The sequence below is a fragment of the Pleurodeles waltl genome, chromosome 4_1 (assembly GCF_031143425.1).
Source record: "Pleurodeles waltl isolate 20211129_DDA chromosome 4_1, aPleWal1.hap1.20221129, whole genome shotgun sequence".
In the NCBI taxonomy this organism is placed as follows: Eukaryota; Metazoa; Chordata; class Amphibia; order Caudata; family Salamandridae; genus Pleurodeles; species Pleurodeles waltl.
This window is the reverse complement of record NC_090442.1, coordinates 592965457-592984084: the sequence shown is the minus strand read 5'-3', so window position 1 is coordinate 592984084 and position 18628 is coordinate 592965457. Positions and strand designations below refer to the sequence as shown.

General features: G+C 40.1%; 1 protein-coding gene across 2 annotated transcripts in view; it reads left to right on the top strand.

Annotated features, from left to right (window-relative positions):
* The window catches only part of PAH (phenylalanine hydroxylase), a 231602-nt gene that overhangs the window by 190488 nt on the left and 22486 nt on the right, over nt 1-18628 (top strand). For both annotated transcript variants that reach the window (XM_069228986.1, XM_069228987.1), the window contains 2 exons: nt 9113-9169; nt 14371-14466. In XM_069228986.1, the coding sequence (XP_069085087.1) occupies nt 9113-9169; nt 14371-14466 (153 nt within the window). The remainder of the gene's footprint in view (nt 1-9112; nt 9170-14370; nt 14467-18628) is intronic.

Genomic DNA, 18628 nt, shown 5'->3' with positions numbered 1-18628 from the left:
TAAATAACCCTTTAAGACTGTCTTTGTAAAGTCAGTCTCAGGTTTGGGCCATATGGAGTGCCACAATAAGATGGGTTTAAATTCCAGCAGATCTTCCAAATGGCTCAACCCAATTACTCAGCCCATGACCTATTGCTCGAAAAAAAAGATGCCTGTTAGAAATGGAGTCCCTTGATGGCAGAGGTGTGCACCCTGTCCAAGTAGGGACCACAATCCTAGTCAGGGTAAGTCATAACACAACCAGTGCTCACCCTCCAGTTGTTTGGTACAGAGCAGGCAGGCTTAACGTCGAAGGCAATGTACAATGTGTTTGTGAAATAACTCATATAGTAACAAAGTGAAAACACCACCAAAAGACTCCACACTAGGTTAAAAAAATAGATTATGATTTTATAAGTAAAACAAGACCAAAATGACAACAATCCAATACATAGATCCTGAGATATGAAATTTGAAAGATTTAAGTGAAAATAGAGCATTGAAGCGCAAAGTGCCAACTGTAGTTATCTGGTGGCGCTGGACCAGAACAAAGTCACAACTTCTGGCTGACTGTAATGGAGCTTGGGCCAGCTACAGGGACCTACTTGGGCCCACTGAACACAGTACCTTAAATCCCGGTCCTCGGTCTGCACTGCATTGCTTTGCTTCGTGTTGTCGGGCGTGGGTTCCGAGAAGCTGTATGGCGAGGCTTTGCAGGACTAGGTATTGCCTTGATCCTGGGGAGCTGTGTGGCAAGGCTCTCAGGGGCTTGTTGTTGATTTGCATCGATCCTGGGGAGCTGTGTGGTGAGGCTTTGCAGTGCTTGACATAGCTGTGCATCTGTTTCGATGGGCTTTGAGTCGCCCGGCATTGAGTCCGGTGAGGCTGGCAGCTGTGCGGCGAGGCTTTGCAAGGCTCTGCGTTGCTTCACAGCAGTTCCAATGAGCACTACAGAAGGTAGAGCACCATAGGCCCACTTCCAAAGCAGGGAAGTCTCACAACTTGTAGAGTCCAAGTGCAGATGGTTCAAATCTTTGATGTCCCTGTGACTTGGGAACAGGCAGGAGGCAAGCTAACAAGCCCTTGAAGATCACTTGTGCTGGGAAGGCAGAGTCCTTCCGGCAGAGTCAGGGAGCAGCAGGCAGCAGGGCAACAAGCAGAAAAATAGTCCTTCCAGAAAGGCAGTCTAGTTGAATTCTTTGAGCAGCACCACAGTCCTTCTGACAGAGTCCAGTTGTAAGCCCAGAAATGTCCAATTTGAGGGGGATCACAGACCTAGTACTTAAACCTAAATGTGCCTCTGAAGTGAGGGAGACTTCAAAGAGTGGTTTGAATTGCACCAGTTCCCCTCTCAGCCCAGTCCTGTCTGCCAGCAGATCTGTGGGGGTTTATCAGTCCTTCTGTGTGGTCAGGCCACAACCCTTTGAAGTGTAAGTGAGAGCCCCTCCACCCTTTCTGCCCAGGAAGACTCATCAGTATGCAGATGAATGCAGATGCAGCTGAGTGTCCTGTGTTTATGGCTGTCTGGATGTAATGCACAAGGGGAGCTGTCACCCAGCATAGACCAGACATGGATTGGAGACAGGCTGTAAGGCACAGAGAGTAGTAATAGCAGAGAAATGCTTACTTTCTAAAAGTGGCATTTCTAAAATAGTAATGTTAAATCCAGCTTTACCAATAAGCAGTATTTCTCACTACCATTCCAAACATTCCAAACGTGACAATGCCACTCCTTTCAGATCAGTAATTACCACTTAAAAGTATAGAAGGGAATTCCCAATGCTGGCCTGTGAGAGGAGCAGGCTTCACAATGGTGAAAAACAACTTTGGGAGAGTTTCACTCCTAGGACATGTAAAACCTACAAGTACATGTCCTGCCTTTTAGATACACTGCAGCCTGCCCTGTGGGTCACATATGGTCGACCTTAAGGGTGACATGTGAAATAAAAGGGGAGTTTAAGGTTTGGCAAAGGGTTTTAAATGCCAAGTCGAGGTGGCAGTTAAACTGCACACACAAGCCTTGCAATGGAAGGCTTGAGACTTATGTGGGTGGCACAATCAGTGTTGCAGGCCCAATGGTAGCATTTAATGGTCTCAGATTCTTTGTAGTTTTCTTAGAAGACATTATAAATGTGTTATACTTATTAATCTTGGATTTCTGAACATCCATAAAACCTGTAAAAGAATCTACTAGTTGCTGCAGCCCGACAGCGGTTCTAGACAAAAGGACTGTGTCATTTGCGTTTAGAAGCACAGGTATCGGACAGCCAGCAACCACTGGCACACTGGCTTGCAACGACCAAAGAGTATTTTTAACCCCATTTATAAATAGTGAAAATTAAAAAGACGCCAACACACACCTCGGTCTTACACCCTACCTATTTCTAAAGGAAGGGGAGAATTCTCCATGAGGACCATAACATACTTTGGCTGAAAGATTCTCGTAAAGCCTTGCACGCTGACAAACAATATTATCAGGAGCCCCATAGTAGAGCAAAGTATGCCACAATGTTGAATGGCCTACTAGGTCGCATGCACTGCCAAGTTCTGCAAAACACAAATAAAGTGGCCCTGGCTTTGCTCTTGTATATTTCCCAATCAAAAGCTCAAGATTGATGCTTTGTTCCACTGTCCCAAGTGCCTTTCTGAACCCATACTGGGTCTCTGACAGTATGGAATTGTCAGATGACCAGTCCTCTAATCTCTGCAATGCAACCCTACCCAGGAGTTTCGCAGATGAATCCATAAGGAAAATGGTACTGTAGCACTTTGGGTCAGACCTGTCACCCTGCTTATTAATAGGCAGCATTATACATTTAGCCCATGAAGAGGGAACGGAACTCGATGACGCTGCATTAAAAATGTGAGTAAGTATCGGGGCCCAAAGCTCACCCATGCCTGTAAAGGCATCCACAGGGACCCCATTAGGTCCAGGAGCTTTCCATATGGCACATTTGTGCATTGCATCAAGGAACTCATCCTACGTGAAGCCCAAGGTCAAACTACTTGAAGGGATGAGCCTCCTTTCTGATCCGTCTGTGGCAAAAAGAGAAGTACTTTGCTCACTTTTTGTAATAGGGTCAAAAATGCTTTCAAAATGGTCAACCCACACCTGTAGGGGAATGTATGATATTAACTCTGGACAAGAGTCACAATTTAGGTAAGGGGCGTTTATGGTGTTCCAAAATAGTGTTGTCATTGGTCTCAAAGGCCTGTACAAGATTCAGCCAGGCCTTTTCCCTTAGCTCTTTTTTCCTACCTACTAGAGCCTCAAGACGCTGTTTCCTTAGACTTTTAATAGTCGCATGGTCCCTTGGGACCTTTTGAAGATCAGCCCTCAGCTTTTTGGAAGCCTGTATACACGTACGATTAAACCAGCCCTGTCTTACAGACAACCCTGCTTTATCGGGACACACAAAAAAAATTAAGGGCCTCTATGATAAGCTCAAAAGCATAAGCCAGCTTATCATTGTCCACCACAGGGGCTAGGCAAGTGTCAAATTAATTTGCCATTTGAATTAACAGCCTCCATAATATGCACAACAGGTTAATACCTGACCATCTAATAGGCACTCCATGTGGTCTAAGAGGAGCAATGTGTGAGATCTTAATGGGTGCTACAGAACAGTTGGCATATAAAGTCATAGCACTATTGGGTTATGGTCGCTAACTGTGGTTCGTTTAACTCTAATTTAAGAGACAAAATGATTGAGTGTAGAGCTCATCAAAAAATGATCAATCGTAGAGTGAGCGCCCATTCCCACAAATGTATGGCTCTGGGAATTGCATGTAGACGTATGGTCTTCCAACTGCAATAAACCATATTTATGAATCAGAGTATTTAAGCCATTACCATACTCACTGTGTTGATAATGTAAGGTACCCTCCCTAATCCAGTTAGTATGACAATACACCCGTATAGGTGAACGACTACACCTTTGCATATTAAAATCCCCAGCCCATACAATTGGACAGATATGTATACATTGCAATAGGAACTCATTTAGGTCAGTTTCCAGAGCACTAACAACCTCTCAGTGAGTACAATCAACCACATTGTTGTAGTACTTAATTATAATCATGCCTGACCACCCCCCCTTAAAGGTCAAACACACAAATTGATAGAAAGAAGAGGCTGTAACTTATCTTCTGCTGGTAACAGGTACTAGGTTAAAAGCAGCACCTGTAAGCTACCCTTAGCACGAACAGCAGTGGACGGAATTGCTGCTGTAAACAGAGAGGAGACGCTCTCAGCTTGCAAAGGAGTCACCTGGCAGAATTCTTGGATGCAGTTTATATGAGTGGTGAGGGGGATACTAAACCAGTCTTGTTAGGTTAACCTGTTCCTATGCCCCAAGATGTTCCATGAAACAATATCACAAACCTCATTATAACTTGGTGGGACTATAGAGGTGGCTAAATCAGCCTAGTTTAGGCGCCTATATGCTGGCCTGCTGCTAATCGAGGAGTTGTTTGATCGAGCAGGAGCATCAACAGCTGCTAAAGGCATATTTTCATGACAGTGACGTGGGCTAGAAGATTCTATGGTGCAGTTTAAACCACCCAAAGAAGGAGTGACCCCGGAAGCCAAACATCAGTCAACTGCCTGCAGATCATTCATGGTGCCATCCCTACTTGAAAGTGTGAGTAGTGTAGGCTGAATGCCCTTTGGGGGAGTGTTAGAAGGATGCAAGATGGGACTGGCAGGGGACTGGGCTAAATGCCTTCAGAAAAAACCTTGGGGAAGGAGCGAAACATTACCTCCCAATAGAGAGGCAGATGAGGCATTGTGTAAAATCCTCCCTGCAAACCTAGAGTGCCTAAAATTTATAAAGACACAGATTTTTTGATGGACCTATCCAACCCACCATTCGTGTCAGCAGAATTTGATCTGCAGCTGTAATTGGAAATATTGACTTAGACGCTAACCAGTGCAGAACTTCATTTCTTAAAATTAAATGGGCAACTTAACTGAGCCCCATGTCAAAGGTGGTATGTTTTTCATAATTACCACGTAAGGACAACAAGTGGGAGGTAGGTTGATCATTTCAAAGTTAGGATATCCAATCCCTCTACTGTGCCGCCATCCAGCCCTCTCAGGCCGTAACAAGTTTTCAGTGACAGTAGCCTCAGTTGGCTGCCTAACATGGGGTGCTGCTAAGTTAGTAGTCATGGCTGAGAGTGGATATTGCATACCCTGCACATGATTAAGGGACCTACCCTCACTTTGGCCTCCTCTTCCAGTGTTAAAGTCACCCTCACTCAATGTCCCAGATACTCCATCTTATATGCAGGGTTGTGGTTGAGTAAGCAGGTGGTCAAAAGGAGTATCAGCCAAGTGACTTTTCCAAGAATTGGGTATACTGGGACCGGGGTGAAGGAGAGGTATTGTAGGAGGTGAAGATGACCCTCCGACCTCCTGTGAGCACATAGTAGTTTGGGGAACAGTAGGAGTTACCCCATTTGCCTTAAGATTAGTTAAAAGTTCTTCAATAGTCCCCAACCTAGAATAAGCAGATTTCTTATCAATGAATATCAATGAATGAATTGGGCAGATCAAACACCTAGAAACTAGGCACCTATAATGTTGGGATTCACATCTCCAGCCATCAAGTCATCTCTACAACACTGCGCAACAGGCACTCACTGGCACCCGCTGTACACTCTATACTTGTGTGAGATTAAAGGATAAATTCTTCTGGAACTATTTGTAACTAGGATAGACACAATCACTGGGTGTTTGCTGCATGTAGTTCACGTGCTAAGTTCACTCTGCACTCTCCTGCCATCTAGTTTCAGTTTTTGAAAATTACATATCTTTTTTCCGTTTGAATAATTCTTTCAGGTGTGAACGTCTGCAAAATGCTTGTCAAAGTGTCCACAAAACCCACAATGCACCAGGACACACTACCTTAAATTTATTTTTTCCATTCTCTGGTTCACACTTTTTTTTGGAGTGCTTTATTGGAAGCTGTCAAACAATAGAGATTGTAATACGATAGTACCAAAAGAAATTTCACATTGGAACAGGACACACTGCACAAGTGAGTATAGAAGAAATAACCAGTCACTGATAGACACCCAATGACAGGAGGCCTATTAGCGATGTTACTGCACCACAGAACATTTTTGATTTCCTCTATACAGAGATCTCCGGCCCAGACTGTGGAGTCTCTTTATGGTAAAATATAGGAACCACATATGAACTTTATTAAACTCAAGAACCTTTATAAATATTGTTATGATAAATATTAATTTAAAGTAATGTTATGTATTTATTTAAAATATAAAAGTAAATAACAATGCTGCAGCACAATTACCTTAATTTTGAATTAAATATCTAAATAATATAAGTATAATAAATGTAAAATATTGTTCTGAAGTTTAAATTAAAAAATAAATGTCCACCTAGTATAAAAAATTGGTTTTATTAAGCATTAATGACTAAAAGTGATGTGTAGAATTCATCAAAAGTATTGTATTTATATTTGAAAATTATTTATTGTTATATTACATGTTGAATACAAAAAAGGTTTTTGAAATGTTTAATAAATAAATTGCAAATATGTACTATTACTATAAGTTATTTTCAACATTAAATTATATTGATTTATATTTTAACTATTTTAAATAATTTAATGTATTTTAACGTTATTTTTAAGGGGTTTTATTTCAAGCCCCTAACTCCATTATTGTCTAATTGAAGAGGTTGCAATAACAGTGGCTGGTCATGTGTGGTGCCAAACTTACATCAGGTCTGAAAGGAAGTATTTTTCTACTGCTTTGGGTCACATTTTAGTACTAGTAGCTACAGAAGTGCAGGTTGTGAATAGCTAAGGGCTTACTCTTTAATGGGTGGGTTGACTTCCCTCGCTAAGTCCCTCCCTGACTCTTGCTAAACCTCTTCTACTCATCTCTTAAACCTTCCTTTTTATTGATAAGTTTAGTTCATTTTCCAGTTCCTCCTCTATGCCCTTTCCACATTAAGTACTAAACCCGGTACCTGCATGTGTGTAGACTGCACAGTTGGGGTGGACATCGCTGCACATATAGCTATTAGAGAGGTGTAAACTCTGCACCTAGGTTTGTGAATAATACTACAAAATGTAATACAAAATGCAGTTTGTGAATAGGCTCCATAGACTTCAGATAGCTATAGCTTCCAGAGGACTGTATCATACTTCTATGAGAAGCAAGGTGTCCTACTGCCAGAGCATGTTTTGCAGTAAAAAAGAAGAGTTGTTCGTGTAGCCATGGTGCTTTCTGCCTCTGCCTGATTAGATATATGTTGATCATCGGGTGACTACAAAGAAAAGATACAGAAAAGGAAGAAAACAACTTCAAGGCACAATAAAGTCGAGGAAGGAGAGCTGAAGGTATCTTCAATAGTGATAGGTGCGTGGGTGAATATCACACATTGCTCTGAGGCACAGTAGAATAGGGACCGGAAAGAATTGCAAATTCTGTACAATTCAAATAAAAAATAATGGGGACAAACATCAGAAGGAAGGAGCATGGGAAGCAACGAAAAATACATCAGAATGCGGTGTGGTGCATCTCACATTGAGTCCAGCTGCTTTGTATGCGAGAACAGTTAGGCCCATATTTTATACTTTTTTTGCGCTGCATTTATGTCATTTTTTTACGCAAAAGCGGCACAAACTTACAAAATATAATTGTATTTTGTAAGTTCCGCCGCTTTTGCGTCAAAAAGTGACGCAAATGCGGCGCTAAAAAAGTATAAATATGGGCCATAGTGACCACACCAGAAATCAGATGAGCCCATTTTGATTTTATGCAGGAATACAATTAAGGAATCTGTCTGTGCAGTGTATGTGCTCAGGAAAGGAGATTCCCCACTGCCGCGCTCACTGAGGGCATGTCCAGGCGAGTACTACAACCACATTTTGAAAAACAAAACAACTGTTTATTGCTAGATCCCAACCATACTTGAGCAGTCCCATTTCAGAGGTAGATATTGCAGGTCTGACGGCTAACTGTATTCTGATCTGTTATTGTGAAACAAAGCATATGCATGCAACCATCTCTCAAGCACATGCTACTCAAACAAAGGGGGCAATAATGGCATTTTAGGTAGCATTCAAATAACGGACATATACAAGGGAGCAACATGGTCCTCTAGCCACACATTCATAAACCATTATTGCATCGTTGTACAAGCTAGAAGAGAAGCGGACGTTCCTTGCACTATTTAATACCCTATCCACTTTCTGCTACAAGATACCACTTTGGAGCGAACGGGAGGTAGCGTGGTTTACAGTTAGTTCAGAACATTTAATCAACATTAACACATGCTCCTAACAGAAGAAAAAAACATTTCGTTACTATTTGGTTTATAGTTTGCTGTGTTTTCGTTCTATATGTACCCACCCACCTCCTTGGATGTGGTAAAGTAGTAGAATATTTACACCACAACATCACTCTCTTCTTGAGTGTTAATCACTCATGCACAGACAAACCTCCTGACGGGAAAAACACCACAGAGTCTCTGTCCTGGTGCATTGAGAGCTTCTAGGAAGTCATTTGTTGCACGCTCCAAAAAGAAAGCATTCTTCAAAGAAAAAGCAACTTGTAAAATCCCAAACATACAGTAGGTAGGAGGATAGTGCACAAAATGTGATCTTCAACAAATAAGAATGGTCTAGCATGTTTATTATTTTTTTTCACAGGGCAAGTCAGCCATTGATGCATTTTAGAGGGATTCCTCCCCTTTCCTGCAGGAAATGTAGCAGGGCTTGGTTCCTCTTTCACATCCACCAGTGACATAACTTCCTGAGCCGTGCTACTTTCTAACAAAGGCACACGAATGAAAGTCACGTAAAAACTGTTTAAGTAAGAAAGTTTGTTCTTTTTAGGCGTCGGTGTAAAGCACCATAGAGCACCTATTTTGTTTTCTTCTGATCTAAGTGTTAAATCACTCTACCAAGTGATTCCGTCCAAGTTCTCTGATATAACCACTGACTCTTAAAATATAATGCTTTTGAGATTATAGTCTTCTAGTTTCAGGACATTCACTAAAACTTTTTATTAGAAATGATACGATTGTTGCACTACAGTTATTTATTTAAGCTTTCTAAATTAGCATTTAATAAGAATATTCTGATTTTTGCAGGAAATTGGACTTGCATCCCTTGGTGCCCCTGATGAGTACATTGAGAAACTTGCTACGGTAACTTACAATGTCTATTCGAAATTAAATTGTGCATTAAAACTGAGGATGGGATAAGCTTTCTCCAAGTTATGATCACCTTATAAAATAATTTACATAAATTACAGACAGTATAATCGAATTAACATACTGTAAGATTGATTTGATGCTATGCGATTTCTTTGAAAATAGAAATGAACATATGTGTGCCTGAGAGATGAAAGAGATTGGGAGAAACATATCTGATAAAATGTGTCCTGATCTGAAAATAAAAAAATTTGAAATTTCAAATGATTGAATATAAAGCGCACCGTGGCCCCTTCATCAGGAATTTATGGAACTGTGAAATGGAAATCTGTACAGTAAAAGACAAGAAAGCACACATGCGCCATGAGAGGGTTAACCTCTGGCAAAATGCGCGAGTGGTTGATAGCGAAGGCAGTAAAACAGCATGTTTATCTTGCATTATCCTTAAGAGTGGATATAAAGAGTTTGTGCTATGCACATCCCTCGAGTCTGCAATGACTCCAGTGAAGTGACGTGTGGAACGAGACTGGTCACCTGTACAGGTGATCATTGGTGTGTGCAGCTAATTTCAAAAGAAATATTTGGTACAAACTGTAATCCTCATATGAAGAAGACCTTAGTGAACAAAACAGTCTTTCCCAAGCAGGGAATGGAGGGTGCTGCAGCGGTTCCCTTCTGCCACGCAGGGTTAATGGCAGCCCTGAAGGTAGTGGACAAAACTGAGAAGCAGATCCCGTAGGCATGGTGTGTCACCCTGCTCAAGGAAAACCATTGCGATCTGAGAAAAAAGTTAACTTTGACTTAAGGCAAAAAGGGTTAAAGTGACTGGAAGCAGAACATATGTGCTTGTAGTGGGGGTGACTTTGATGTGCTAACATTTTAGAGAGCGTTTCTGAACTTCAGAGGTTTTAGACAGAGAAGGATATTTCTTCATTTATCAGGCTTTTGAGAACAGATGTAAAGGAGGTGGGAGGTTACTAACACATAATCTGAGGAGGGCAGAATCACCAGAGAGCATGTAAACCATAACAGATGATGATGGAATAACTTGTAAGACCAATAAAAATACTGAATGCAGATGTTTGATATATTATGTGGCTTTGTGTCCACTTCAAAGGATGACAATGTATAAGCAGATATATGCACATTTGCTAGACATTGTTTTGACTACCTCACAAGAGGAAGCTTCACAAATAATCCCCCAAGTATCTTTATATGGAAGTGCACAATGCCATACGTGAGCTAGAAAAAATAAATAATCATGAACAATATAATTTTACTGTATATTTTGTATCACAAATTTTCCAGTATGTAGTCCCTTATGATGTTTTCAGTATAACAAACTTTTTAAAAGATATCTGCCTCTAATAAGTTAGACTTAAAAGGGAGGGGGCACAGTTAAATTGTTCATCTCCAGACAGTCCTTTTATTAAAAAAGCTTGACACATAGATTGAATGCGACCATCACATATTTTCCGACTTCTTGCAGTTTGCTTCTAGAGGATTTGTTCTCCTCTGCATGGCTTTGTATGTTAAACAACCAATATTAAATATAAACCAGGCTCAGTCTGCACCCAAGCAAGCATACCAGCTCTAGACATTTCTGAAAAATAGACACTCTGGTGATTACAGGTTTGTGTGGCTTACTAGGATCCAACCACCTTCCCCTTCCTAGAATGACTTGTAAACATCCCACGCATACATGGGTAGAATGTTAGTAAGAAGTGTGGACAGAATGAAGGGTGTATTATTCACCATTGCCAGGCGGTGTAAGGCTTAGAGCAGAGATGTAAAAACACCAACAGTGGTGTACTCATAACATTTTCCCACTCCATGATTGCATGTTGTTTTACTATCGTGACAATATATTTTAGAGAAGTTATATAGACATATTGTGGCATGTTTCAACATCAGATGCTCCCATCTATCACTTTTTTACGGTGTTGTCTGGCAATTGTATAGTGGATAAATGCCACTGGTGTGGAGTCATTACAGGCAGACCAATATGTATGGATGGTGAGATGTTTATTTTAATGTGACCCACATGTAGAGTGACCAGATTTTTAGAACCAAAAACTGGGAAGCTTCACAAAAATAAAAGTGGGACGACAATTTCACATCAACGAGGGACGGAGAATAACTTAAAAGGCAGCTCTCACCAACCTAGAAAAGGCAGTCACCAAAGCTCTAAAGGGAATACATTAAATACAACGTTTACAGAGACCATCATGAATGCTAATTAAATTGATTTCCGAAAGGTTTGTTACCTAAAACTGCATTGCAACATATAAAAGCTCTGTAAGTTGACCCTCTCAAGAAAAAAGGATAAGTGCTTAATTTAGGGGAATCTACTGAGACTAATGGTGAAAAAACGGAACTGTCCTGGCAAATCTGGGACAACTGGTCACCCTACCAACTTGAGTAGTGGCCAGTTTACTGATCTCTATGTCACCCCTACCTTGACCTTCTACTTCTACTTACACATGTGATTTCTTACATAGCAAGTCTAGGTGAAGCTTTGACTATCTAGTAATGTCTTGCACTGATACATGACTAATATTGTTCAGGTGGGCTAGTGAACCTTTACTCACACCACCACTTGTCAGCCTGGTTAGGCTCATGAACTCATCTTTCTTGTGCCATTATCACACTTCTGTCACTGTACGTGCGAGGAGCACTCCTATGGGTGGAATTAGGCTCCTGATTAGTAATGTGGCTACCAAAAATCCAGTCTACATTTGCCAAAATTCGGCTGTGTCCACTGCTTATTAGTATACTGGAGAGTCTTCACAAACCATTTTCAGAAGGACCTAGAGCCTTATTTAGACCTTGCTGGGCAGAGTACTTCATCAAAACATTTTGGATGTCCCATCCACCGTATGTATGACTATAATACTTTTGGAATAGGGTGCAATATTCACAATGTTTTGATGAAGTACCCTGTCCCTCAAACTAACTGTAACAAGGCCAAATGAAGCATAAATCTAGCAAGCAGCCCACTAGTATGACCAAATTCTACTAATTTACTTTAGTCAGTAAAACGCAGTGCCTCAAAGCTAATTTGTGAAGAAAACAAGTATGTTTAGGGTAATTCTTTGGGTGAGAAATATTATAAAAATATTCCAGCTGAGATGGAACAATTTGAAAAGCTGCATAACAAGTTATTATGTGATATAGAAGATATGTATACATGTGCAGATAATTAAAGTCATACACCCGCTCTTGAACTTATTGCTCCACTTCAATCAGTTCTCAGAAGGATATCTTTGAGTAGCACAAGGTAATGCAATTTGTAATGCACATGTCTGGCTCAGATGGGCAAGAGGGACAGTAGTAAGGAGTCTCCTGCTGCATTTGTCACTGAGAACAAGCTCTACATTTGTGCTAATGTTGACTCTTTTTCTTTTTTACAATGTCTCAATCTTCAGCCCTGCAATGTCCTCTACAATTGATGGAGTGGAGGCTACTGCTTTTATAGCAACAATATTAATAATAATGGGCAACTCAAAGTCAAGGAAGGAAATCAGTGTTCTAGTGGTACTGTGATGAGAGTCTACATATGCAATGGACATTGTCAAATAATCAGATAGATAGACAACGCCTTGTGCCATGTTCGACTTTTAGGAATTGCATCTCGTTTGATCAGTTTTATCAATCCCCACACGTGTACTTGCTATAATTAAATATACAATTGGGAACTTCTGTCAGCTGACCCAAGACTGTGACTGGAGAAGTCCTTTCATTATGATTATAGTTAGCACATGTATTTACTCTCAGTCAGACAATTTCACAGCTAGCAGTTTATTGCAGCACAAGGCACTAACATTTTGGAGGATTTTTACAGAGAGATTCCTTTGGAGTGACTTTGAATTGTACCACATGGGTCATTGCCAATGATGTAGAGCTGACTGAACAGTTGTATTTCTGCATAAAAACTGTCTGCATAAAGTTTCTAACATTGATTGAATGGTGACCACACAATCTTTCCACTAGGTCCTAATGAGGAATGGAAAACAGCAGGATTCATACTAGAGTCCTTTCTGGTACACACTCTCACACTCTGTGCATAACCAGCCATACTCTGTCACATCATGTAAACCTTGATGCCATACTGAGCTCCCTTACTTGAAATGTACTGTCGAACCTCAGTTGCTCTTTGTAAGGATCAAAGACTCATCAACCTCTACCATGAAATATAAATCTAAGGAAACCTTTTGGAGATGTGTTGAACAACAGGTCAAATTATGATCAACATGTTATGATTTGGATGCTTCTGTGGCAACACAGCAGAATTACCACTGAAATGTAGCACACATCTCAAAATCAAAAAACAATCTCTGCTTTTGACAAATAGGAAAATGGTGTCGCCCAATCAGTGCAAGAAGACCAGCAAGACTGAATCAATCATTTGTGCAATATTTCCATGAGCAATGGGAGGTCCCAAAACTTTCTCAGCTTTGTAAAAATGGTGGCTGAAAGTTTCTAGTCAGGTTGTGATAAGCCAATTAAAAATATTTCTTTTTGCACACACATTCATGAAAATTCCGAATTTTCGTGAAATATTCGTGAAATAATCACAAAGTTGCAGCTGCCACAGGTATCTAAATTTATTTTCCCTTTAATATCTCCAAAACTACTGAACAGATGTACACAAAATAAGTGAAAACACTATCTGTGTGTCAAAAGCTAGCTTTCTACCGAATTTGGTGTAATTCCGTCCAGCGATTCGGGCTGTAGTCATGTCTAAAGGTCCTATGGGAAACTCAACTTTTTTTAACTCCCCCTTTTTCTCTGCCCCCGCTTGACGGATCACCCTGAAACTTCTCAACTTGTTTGAAGCCCCCTTTTTTCAGTCCCCGCTTGATGGATCACCCCAAAACTCTCCTTGTGCAACAAGAATCACAGGGGCACTTTTTTTTAGAACTTTGTGAAGATTTGTCAAACGGTGCCAAAGACACAGGCAAGTCAAAAAACACTTTTTCTATGGAAACATGCTCCTAACTATAACTACCCAGTGGTGACCACCACTAGGTAATAAATATATATATATATGCACCATGACTGAGATTGTACAAAAAACACTGTATATTCAAGTGGAAAAATTTGTTAAACGTTATGCTAGCGGCAAATTGTCAAAGGCGTTATCTATTTCCTCAACATGATGTCCTTCTTCCATTCTGTTTCTTGCAATTTAGGTTTATTGGTTCACTGTGGAATTTGGGCTCTGCAAGCAAGATGATAAGATCAAAGCATATGGTGCAGGTCTCCTATCTTCATTTGGCGAACTACAGGTTACATTTCATTTCATTCTCTTCCTTTTTAATACACCACTGCATAGGAGCTCCTTCCTGAAATATGTAATATGTTTGCCTGTGTTTATAGGTTTTCTTTGAAGAATTATGATGTTAACACTGAAGCAGGTTTTATTTGTGTGGTTCCCTTTCTTACTGTGAATATTTAGGGGAAGCAATTTTAAATTTACATCATCTGCAGAGCTGTCCACAGAGAAGATGCTCAACCAATCATGGCCAACAATGAAATACATAAATATATCTTCCAGCATAATCTTTACTTTTACAGAAACAAATATAATGGCCTCGATGCATCCTTACATTGATAGCAAAACTTGGTTGGAATTTGAGACCAGTAGTTTTGTTACCAGTGTACCATTTTGTGAACCAAACAATGTATTAATAGTTAATTTCGCAAAATTCTAAACCTTTGGTGTAAACCTTTTTCTCATTCACCTTTGTGGATTTGGCATGTACTCACAATCTTTCAGTCTCTTTAGACATTGATTATTGATGTAAATTCCAATCCAGTTTGCAACTGCTAAAGAAAGTTCTAAAAAGAGGTATATTGTACGGAGGAATTATACATTTTGTAACATTGAAGACGTTTGTTTTATTCACTCAAGATATCTTTATGGTCAGTTGGTGGTTAGCACTTGACTTTATTCACGGTTTTTGGAAGGACAATTTCTATAAGACCCAGACACAACATACTGAAAATGTGAGAAGGGCTTTGGCTCCCCCTACATGTTGATTTCCTTACATTTAGCATTTGATTGTGCAGAAGATGTATGCTTTAGCTGACAATTCAGCGGTATTGAACTTAAGTACTTGTTGGAACACTTATGCTCAGTTCAGGTGGCCTGATCAGGTTGTGGTGACAACCCAATAATGCCTTATATAAGATGCCATAGGTATGATTTTGGTAATCATGAAAAGTTAAGACAAAGGTGTCAGAGTTCCCAACATGTCCATCACAAGACAGCTCCAATACTCTGATTAGAATGTCACAGAGTCTAAGAGAGTCCAAGTGGGGAACAGGGGATTAGGTAGGGAAAAGCTGGGAAGGAGTCCTGTCGGAAGCAAAAGGTTAAAACACACAATATCAAAATAATATCATATTAATCTTTACTAGACTATGATTCTAAGCATTGTGATATTGTAACCATGGATAACTTAAGCATGGACTAATTAACTAGGCCTCAAGACGTCTGGTTACCTGGGAAGAAATTAAGAATGATTAATACAACTTCTCAATAAACCTCTTAATGAAATATTACACATTGACTAGAAACATAAGAACCCTCTAAAATTATGTTTTCAAAATCAAACATAGTCTTTTTGCATGAGGACAAGGAAATAATCCGAACGTTTTCTGGAACACCATAGGAGTTATATTAAGGGACTTATCATGCACTTATAATGTAACATCCAGAATACTAACACCTAGTTTTTCTAAAATGCAGAAACATGAATTGCGCACATTGCTGATTTCCACAAGAATATGTAAATGCCATGAAATGGTTGCACACAATGAATATCATGAGTTAAGCACAAGAAATGAATCTCGCGTCTTGCCGATTTGAATGCCACCATGTAAATGCCATGAAATGGTAGTGCACAATGAATAGCATGAATTAAGTACAAGAAATGAATCGCGCGTCTTGCAGATTCGAATGCTACCTTGTAAATGCCATGAAATGGTAGCGCACAATGAAAGACATGGATTAAGCACAAGAAATGGATCGCGTGTCTTGCCGACTGGAATGCTATCTTGTAAATGCCATGAAATGGTAGCGCACAATGAATAACGTGGATTAAGCACAAGAAATGAATCGCGCGTCTTGCAGATTGGAATGCTACCTTGTAAATGCCATGAAATGGTAGCGCACAATGAATAACGTGGATTAAGCACAAGAAATGAATCGCGCGTCTTGCCGATTGGAATGCTACCTTGTAAATGCCATGAAATGGTAGCGCACAATGAATAACATGGATTAAGCACAAGAAATGAATCACACGTCTTGCCGATTCGAATGCTACCTTATAAATGCCATGAAATGGCAGCGCACAATGAATAACTAGGATTAAGCACAAGAAATGAATCGCGCATCTTGCTGATTCGAATGCTACCTTGTAAATGCCATGAAATGGTAGCGCACAATGAATAACGTAGATTAAGCACAAGAAATGAATTGTGCATCTTGCCGATTTGAATGCTACCTTGTAAATGCCATGAAATGGTTGCGCACAATTAATAACGTGGATTAAGCACAAGAAATGAATCACGCACAATGAACAACACAAGGTCAAATCCTTTATCCTGAAAATTAGGCCTAAGAACTTGAAAACCTTCGAGAACGGGATCGGGGGCCCAGCCCGACCTCCATCTTACCGCCCTGATCAAGGATCACCAGCACAATGAAGGGCAAGGCCTTGAAGGTCAAAGTAGGCCTCCGGAACAGGAGCTCAGGAAGTTGTTGCTGCTCTGCACCGGGACCTCTGAATAGTGAGCACGTGGAGCTGGGCTGGCTCCTTTATATAGAGTCTTGGCCCAGCCCACCAACCACACCCAGTCATGCTGCAGAGGAAGCTTCTAGAAGGCCCTGGAAAGGGACCACACCCTGACACACTCTGAAAGCCTGCAGCAATACATTGCAAATTAACAGTATTTATAAGCACCTTGAATATAAGTCTTCAGGATTAAACTCTGCAATGCAAAAGGTTGAACAACAGCACAACAGCATAATGCATGTATTACAGTATCTTGGAAGTTCTGGGTTTTTGCATTCCAATCGCCCGTAGAGCGTGCACTGCCCTGATGTTGACAAAAGGCTGCAAACCTGACTTCTTTATTGGGAAAAGCATATCTTAAAACCAATAGATCATTAAGAGTGGGCTATTATTACACTCACTGTTGCAAAGCTAGGAGATAGTCATTTCAAATCATAGAACTTCACACAGCTTATAGTAGTAAGCAAGGGTTTAGATTTGGGCTTCCCCCCTAACAAACCCTGAAAGTCAAATGTTTGCACTGTGCTAATCTTTGGTGGACCCTTCTACAGATATTATATTATTTTATCAACTATAATTTTGTACTTATCTATAATGTTTATATCCTTGGGGAAGGATCATACTCAGTACAGCTGGCCTGAGATGGTGACAAGCTAGTGAGGAAGGCTATTTGACTGGTTGGTTGTCTCACTGGGAAACTATATATCTGATACCATATGGCTTATCTGCTTATTATGAATAAGTTATATCAAAGGAAGGAGGCCTAAAGTATTTATTGTAAAAAAACAAATGTTAAATCCTTTAGGTCTTTAAGGATGGATTGTTATTACACTGTGGTAAAGCCTATACTCAGGTATTATGTTATGGGGAATCTCACAGATTACAACAGTATCTAAGGATTTTGGTGCTGGTTCCCTTTTTGACAAATCTTGCAAGTACAAGTGTGCTGGTCCTTTTAGGCTCACCGATGTTTATTCGTATTTCAGTTGTAATTTTGTGCATATCTTTTATTTTATGACTCTACACTCAATAGTAGTAGAAGGTTTATGCTCAGTACAGCACACCTGAGTCACTCATGGAGCAATATGTCCGATCTGTTTCTTACGAAATGTTATGACTAGGGCAGTAAGCATGGCATATTTGTTAAGAGAAACATGTAAACTTTAACAGGCCTTCAAGGGTTGATTGTTATTACACTGTGGTAAAGCATGCTAATAGATATATTCTTAAATGGAATGTAACAGATTACCATAGTAGGCAAAGTTTTGGTGTTTGTTATTCCCCTCTGACAGTCCTAATGGACAGACGATTTGCACTATGTGAATCTTTACTAAATGCTTGAAGAAGGGGCTGTTTATCGTTTCACCAACTGTAACCTTGTACGTATTGAAATTGTATGCATAGAGTTTAGCTGCATGTGTAATAACATACTTTTTAGATGTGGCTTGTTTAATCAGAAGAAAATCAGAAAAAATACAAACATACATGCATGTGCATACTGAGAGAGCTTTGGATCATATTTTGCCAACCAGTGGTCTATTCGAGTGTCATTTACATGTTTTTCCACCCAAAACCGCATATAGAATGGGAAATTGGCTGAGCCCATGTTGCCATTGGCTCTATTTCCCATTGAGTGACAGAATCTTTT